Source organism: Aquarana catesbeiana, linkage group LG07, assembly GCF_042186555.1.
Source record: "Aquarana catesbeiana isolate 2022-GZ linkage group LG07, ASM4218655v1, whole genome shotgun sequence".
NCBI lineage: Eukaryota > Metazoa > Chordata > Amphibia > Anura > Ranidae > Aquarana > Aquarana catesbeiana.
The window spans coordinates 171,904,102-171,911,283 of record NC_133330.1 but is presented as its reverse complement, the minus strand read 5'-3'; the positions used below and the strand labels follow the sequence as shown (position 1 = coordinate 171,911,283).

The window sequence follows — 7,182 nt, the reverse complement described above, 5'->3', positions numbered from 1 at the left end:
CCAAGAGAGGGTAAACAATGTAAACAAGGTACATGGCACATCCTGTGTTTCTGCTAAGCAGGAACACGGATCTCTGCCTGCCCACAATAAAAACATCCCCCACAGTTAGCAAGCACTCCCTATGAACACATTTAACCCTTTGATCACTCCTGATGTTAACCCCTTCCCAGCCAGTGTCATTAGTACACTGACAGTGCATATTGTTAAGCGCTCCCCCCCCCCCCCCCCAAAAAAAGTGTCAAAAGTGTCACTTAGTGTCCGATTTGTCCGCCGCAATGTCGCAGTCCTGCTAAAAGTTGCTGTTTGCATACACTTTATTTGGGTACAGCTTCACATGACTGTGAAAACGTCAGTTAAAATAACGCAGTGGCATATTGCAAAAAATAGCTTGGTCATGAAGGAGGGTAAACCTTCCGGAGCTGAAGTGGTTAAAGGGGGTTTATTAATTTTAGGATAGGGGTGGAGCCATGCAAATCTTTCCTTTATGCCTCTTTGTGGCCAATTACACATCCAGGATTACTGGTTTAGATTGCAGACACAGTCTTTATTATAGGGCAGTTAATTCCAAACTGCATACAGCTGTACAAGATAGTTGGGCATCATCAGTGCAGGTATGGAAACCACAGCTTCTATGGAGTAAGGCTTATGGAATGACACAATGAAACAAATAGACACGATATAATGAGGTGGGCATCTCAAATGAGCTAAAAAGGAAGAACAGCATCTGGCAAATGACTAAATTGCTGGTTGACATGGTACCCCAAACTCTTAAATTCAGTATATGTAATGTTTAACTTTTCCCTGCAGAAACTGAGATAAATTTTGGCGTTGAAAATATTCAAAACATGCAATTTAAACAGGGGTGCCAAAACCTTCTTTTTAGCACAATATAACTATGGGAACTCTAGTCAGTGTGATTTCAAAACACCTATGTATGCATTTATGTGTGTGGAATCTACATCTTAACAAAATTGCATAGCAAAATAGAGGAGTGGATGAAGACAAAGTAGTATTTTTAATGATTTTCACTTTTCTTGGTGCCCGCAGTGGGCCTGTAATGCCGCGTACACACGAGCGGACTTTCCAGCGGCCTAGGTCCGATGGTCTTTCTGACTAGGACCGACAATCTTTCCGAACCAACGGACTTGGCCACACACGATAGGACTAAGTCCGTTCTTAAGTCCGTTCGGTTTGAACATGATGACGTAAACAGACTAAAAAAGGAAGTTCAATAGCCAGTAGCCAATAGCTTCCCTTGCGTCGTATTTAATTCATCGGACGAGCACACAGACGAACAGTTTTCCCAATTTTAGTCCATCGGACAGATTTGAAACATGTTCAATTTCTAGGTCTGTCAGATTTTTATCCCGAAAAACTATCGGACTAGCCCACACACTATCGGATTATCCGCCGGACTAATCCCGTCGGACCTAGTCCGCTCGTGTGTACAGGGCATAAGTAGAACCAACGTATTCATGAGATTTACATTGCAGATTTTACAGTTATAATTATATTGGAAAAAACAACGTCTCATTAAAAGGCTGCCATGAGGAGTACTGCTGCAGAAATATATGACAAGTGCTTGTTATCCACTCAGTAACATGACAAATCTCTTGACTGACCAGACATTTCCAGCCATCATCCTTTTTGGCACAGACTATTAAAGTGATTGTAAAGGTACATTAAAAAAAAAAAAATACAAATAAAAATAACAAACATATCTATACTTACCTGGTCTGTGCAACAGAATTACACGGAGCGGCTGCAAACCTCTTTTCCGGCCCCCCGCCAGCGCTCCTGGCCCCTCCCCTCTGTCCAGTGACCCCATGGGAAGCCGCTTCCCATGGGAGCACTTGTGTGTGCTCACACCCGAGCCCCATTGCTGCGTTTATTGACACAGACAGCGGGACTTGGCCCCGCCCCCCCGCATCGAATGAGGGCTGAAGTAAATAAAAGGGGGCGGGGGGGTGAGGAGGGATGCTGACACCTAAGCATTTTTTACCTCAATGCAAGGGATGCATTAAGGTAAAACATGTTTAAGCTTTACAACCACTTTAAAGGCTCTTCAAATATCTTTATTAGGTGATGTTAATACAATACCTTAATAGAGATATACCCATACCAAGCACAATGATGACACCATCATTAAAAAAAAAAAAAAAAAAAAAAAAAAAAACACACACACACAAATCTTTCAGCACTGTATAACTTTTTGGCTAGCTCAAACACCTAAGTTTTTTTTTCTTTTTCCAGCGTTTATTGTCCACGTCCTCTGCAAAGTCTGGGGGATCTGGGATCACAAAACCGTTTGACAGTTTGTAGTAAACAATAGTTGAATCAGATTCCACAATGCCTAAAAGTGTTGAATATGATACATTTTCATCTTCTGCTGTGTGGCCAAGTTTCAGATACTGCTGAATTCTGAAACAAAAACAAACACAAAAGGATACTTAATAAAAAGAGAATAGGTTACCCACTTTAAAACGATATAAATAGTTTTACTTTGGAAATATCTGCTAGTATTTATCCCCTTTAGAAATTCACCTAAGAACTCAGGGTTTTACCATAGCCAAAACTATAACATTTAGTCAGTTTACAGTATCTAACAAAAGTGAGTACACCCCTCACATTTTTGTAAAGATTTTCTTCTCTCTTTTCATGTGACAACACTGAAGAAATGACACTTTGCTACAATGTAAAGTAGTGAGTGTACAGCTTGTATAACAGTGTAAATTTGCTGTCACCTCAAAATAACTCAACACACAGCCATTAATATCTAAACCGCTGGCAACAAAAGTGAGTACACCCCTAAGTGAAAATGTCCAAATTAGGCCCAAGTAGCCATTTTCCCTCCCCAGGGTCATGTGACTCGTTTTACAAGGTCTCACGTTGAATGGGGAGCAGGTGTGTTAGGTTTAGTGTTATCGCTCTCACTCTCATGCTGGTCACTGGAAGTTCAACATGGTACCTCATGGCAAAGAACTCTCTGAGGATCTGAAAAAAAGAATTGTTGCTTTACACTAAGATGGCCTAAGCTATAGGAAGATTGCCAAGACCCTGACACGGAGCTGCAGCACGGTGGCCAAGACCATACAGCGTTTTAACAGGACAAGTTCCACTTAGAACAGGCCTCACCATTGTCGACCAAAGAAGTTGAGTGCACATGCTCAGCGTTATATCCAGGGGTTGTCTTTGGGAAATAGATGTATGAGTGCTGCCAGCATTGCTGCAAAGGTTGAAGGGGTGAGGGGTCAGCCTGTCAGTGCTCAGACCATACACCGCACACTGCATCAAATTGGTCTGCATGGCTGTCGTCCCAGAAGGAAGCCTCTACTAAAAGAGGCTACTCAAGAAAGCCCGCAAACAGTTTGCTAAAGACAAGCAGACTAAGGACATGGATTACTGGAACCATGCCCTGTGGTCTGATGAGATCAAGATGAACTTATTTGGTTCAGATGCTGTCAAGAGTGTGTGGCGGCAACCAGGTGAGGAGTACAAAGACAAGTGTGTCTTGCTTACAGTCAAGCATGATGGTGGGAGTGTCATCGTCTGGGGCTGCATGAGTGCTGCTGGCACTGGGGAGCTACAGTTCATTGAGGGAACCATGAATGCCAACATGTACTGTGACATATTGAAGCAGAGCATGATCCCCCTCTCCCCTCAGAGACTGGGCCGCAGGGCAGTATTCCAACATGATAATGACCCCAAACACACCTCCAAGATGATGACTGCCTTGCAAAAGAAGCTGAGGGTAAAGGTGATGGACTGACCAAGCATTTCTCCAGACCTAAACCCTATTGAGCATCTGTGGGGAATCCTCAAACAGAAGGTGGAGAAGCGTAAGGTCTCTAACATCCACCAGCTCCGTGATGTCATCATGGAGGAGTGGAAGAGGACTCCAGTGGCAACCTGTGAAGCGCTGGTGAACTCCATGTCCAAGAGGGTTAAGGCAGTGCTTGAAAATAAATGATGGCCACACAAAATATTGACTCTTTGGACAAATTTGGACATTTTCACTTAGGGGTGTACTCACTTTTGTTGCCAGCGGTGTAGACATTAATGGCTGTGTGTTGAGTTATTTTGAAGGGACAGCAAATTTACACTGTTATACAAGCTGTACACTCACTACTTTACATTGTAGCAAAGTGTCATTTCTTCAGTGTTGTCACATGAAAAGATATAATAAAATATTTACAAAAATGTGAGGGGTGTACTCACTTTTGTGAGATATCGTAGCTGAAAGTTATATTACTTTGACTATGGGCAATTCATGTCGTCTCCCTACACTTCACTACCACATCTTTAGTGAACAGTTGGCCAACAATTTAAGTAAAGTAAAGGTCTCCAAGCTCAGTCACAAATATCCTCTGTGACCAAACATTCTATCATTAGCCTTTCCATAAAAAAGGGATTACTCCTTGTGCTTCAATTGAGGAAACAGTAATGACAGTACTATGATAAAGGTTTTGCAGTCTCATCCCATGGCAACCTATGCGCAATGCCCAAAAATAAAATCATACAATAGTTTGTTTTTACACATCTGCAGAGCACCTTTGTCGGAATATTGTGGCTGTCCCCATCATAAAACTTTAAATGTTTTACCAAGGCTCCAGCCCCTTAACTGTCACAGGCATGAATGAATGGCAAGAATGTACACAAACATGAGCTTTATGGGGTTTACAAGAAGACGTCTATGAGAAAAGCCTGTAAAACACAACATCCAATGTTATCTTGTTATGACAAATGTCAAATGTATTTTTTTTTCCAACACGACACACAAAATCTTTTCCAAGTGTCCATACTTTTCTATCAGAACAATCTCAGTTTTCATCTGGGAAAACAACACGGAATCAGATATTTCACTTAAAACTGAAAAATGAAACTGGGAACCAGTCAGAAATACACCATCTTTTCACCAATTTCAGGACAGCTTATAAAAACATCCCAACCATGACACTACCTGCCTGGAGTTTGCATGTTCTCCCTGTGCCTGCGTTGGTTTCCTCCGGGTACTCCGGTTTCCGCCCACACTCCAAAGACATGCTGGTAGGTTAATTGGATCCTGTCTAAATTGTCCCTAGTATGTATGAATGTGAGTTAGGGACCTTAGATTGTAAGCTCCTTGAGGGTAGGGACTGATGTGAATGTACAATGTATATGTAAAGCGCTGCGTAAATTGACGGCGCTATACAAGTACCTGAAATAAATAAAATAAATAAATAAAACATGCTATAAACCAAAGAAACAGTTTAAAAGTGAAATCAGGTAAAATTGGTGAAAATTACCAAGGTTGGTAAAATATATAATCTTAACAAACACCCTGACTTAGGCTGCTGTGCAGGTGAGAACATGCTTAACTATTGAGGGCTTGTTTACACTACGAGGTGTCCAGGTACGCACCTTTTTTGTGCGTTCCAGCATGGCAGATTAAGGGCAGCCCATTAGCTTTAATGGGCTGCTCTATGCATATGAAATGCACAAAAATAGTGCAGGCATGATTTTTAAAATCGTGCTGCACTAAACTGCAGGGGTGCTGAGGTGCAATGCATTTTGGCAGCTGCAGGCGCATATGCATTTGCCAGATCCATGGGGGTGCTATTAAGACTTAATGGCACATGTGTAAGGCAGCGTGTTTTTGTGTGGAGCAGGAAAACGCACAATTTCGCACACGTTCCCACACCACACCTGATGTGAACAACCCCTTAATGTGCATTATAAATATTCAAAGCACAGTGCTCTGATCAAGTCCAATCACTTTTATCTCAACCATTAACAAAGACATGCCAAACTCTGTGAACCGTTATGTCTACTGTGGGCCATTTTTGGATTGTAAGCATTGCCCTCTGATTTCTTCTGTATTGAATTGTATTGCAACCGTACGGTCTGCCTTCACATTGTAAAGAGCTGCACAAACTGTTGGCACTATAAAAATCCTGTATAATAATAAGAATGCCTACCCAATTCCAGAAGATTATTTTAACAATACAGTTGCAATTTACCATTTTTAATCCCAGAGAAAGGGTCCTGAAATATTTACCTGCATAATTTTATAAGTGTAACTTTTTGTAGAACAGCTGGGGTACATTAGTTTTTTATTTATCTTGTTGTTTAATCTTTAAACCACTGAGAGTGAGGGTTGTAGATAAGAAGCAAGCACGTGGCCTATAAAATATCAGTGTGACATGCCTGTGCTAATACATGGACAAAGACAGTGATGCCTGTTAGTTTCTGGCCTATGCTGATGACATAGATTTGAGTGATCCATAGACTTCAGGGCATAGATGTTCACACATCCTCAGGCCAAGTTATTTGTCAAGTTCTGCAGAGTGCTCCATAAATCTGTAATTGTAATACAACATTTTGAAGTCTAAACTTTACAAACCTATGTGAATAGAAAGAGGAGGAGCTGGGAACCGTGAACAGAAGACCAACATGAGCTTATACTACTTTAAAAATAGCTATCATGATCATTTTTTTTTACTTGCCCGAGCAACTGTTCTACTGACAGCAACAAGCCACTAGGATTGGTCCTTCCCATACAGATAACGTAAATGACCCATACTATAGCTGTTCTGAAGGGTGCATTTTTACCTTAAAATAAAAAAAAAGCGCTGATGTACTGCAACGATATAAAGAAAATAAAAATTTCATAGCCACGAAACTGAAGGCCAATTTTATGCCAACCAGTAAACATATCATGGTCATATGTCTGATTTCTTTTTATAAGGAGGTAAGTAAAACCTTAGGCAAAGGAGTGGCTGTGGACGTAGTATATTTAGATTTTGCCAAAGCATTTGATACAGTTTCCCACACACACCTAATGTGTAAGGTAAAGTCTACAGGCTTGGAAAAATCAGTTTGTAAATGGATAGAAAACTGGATAAAAAAAAACAAATTCAGAGAGTAGCGGTCAATGATTCATACACTGAATGGTCTAAGGTCATTAGTGGTGTACCCAGGGCTTTTTTTCAGGGGGAACTTGGTGGAACTCAGTTCCACCACCTCTGACTTGGACCCTTTGGTGCCTGCTCACCACAATCACTTGTAAACACAGAAGTCTGGTTTCTGTGTTTACAAGTGAAAGCTCTGCACTCTGCGTGTAACCCCCATGAACTCTGTATGTAATGCAATCCTGATATGTAATGCCCCTTTAAGGCCCTCCTACTGTTTGTGAAATATGAC

The 7,182-nt window shown here is 41.3% G+C and overlaps 1 protein-coding gene across 2 annotated transcripts in view; it reads right to left on the bottom strand.

Moving 5' to 3' along the window:
- Nucleotides 1–296: 296 nt before the first annotated feature.
- Nucleotides 297–7,182, bottom strand: part of TSEN15 (tRNA splicing endonuclease subunit 15) — a 104,941-nt gene continuing 98,055 nt past the window's right edge. For both annotated transcript variants that reach the window (XM_073592873.1, XM_073592874.1), the window contains exon 4: nt 297–2,421. In XM_073592873.1, the coding sequence (XP_073448974.1) occupies nt 2,217–2,421 (205 nt within the window). In that variant the 3' untranslated portion in view covers nt 297–2,216. The remainder of the gene's footprint in view (nt 2,422–7,182) is intronic.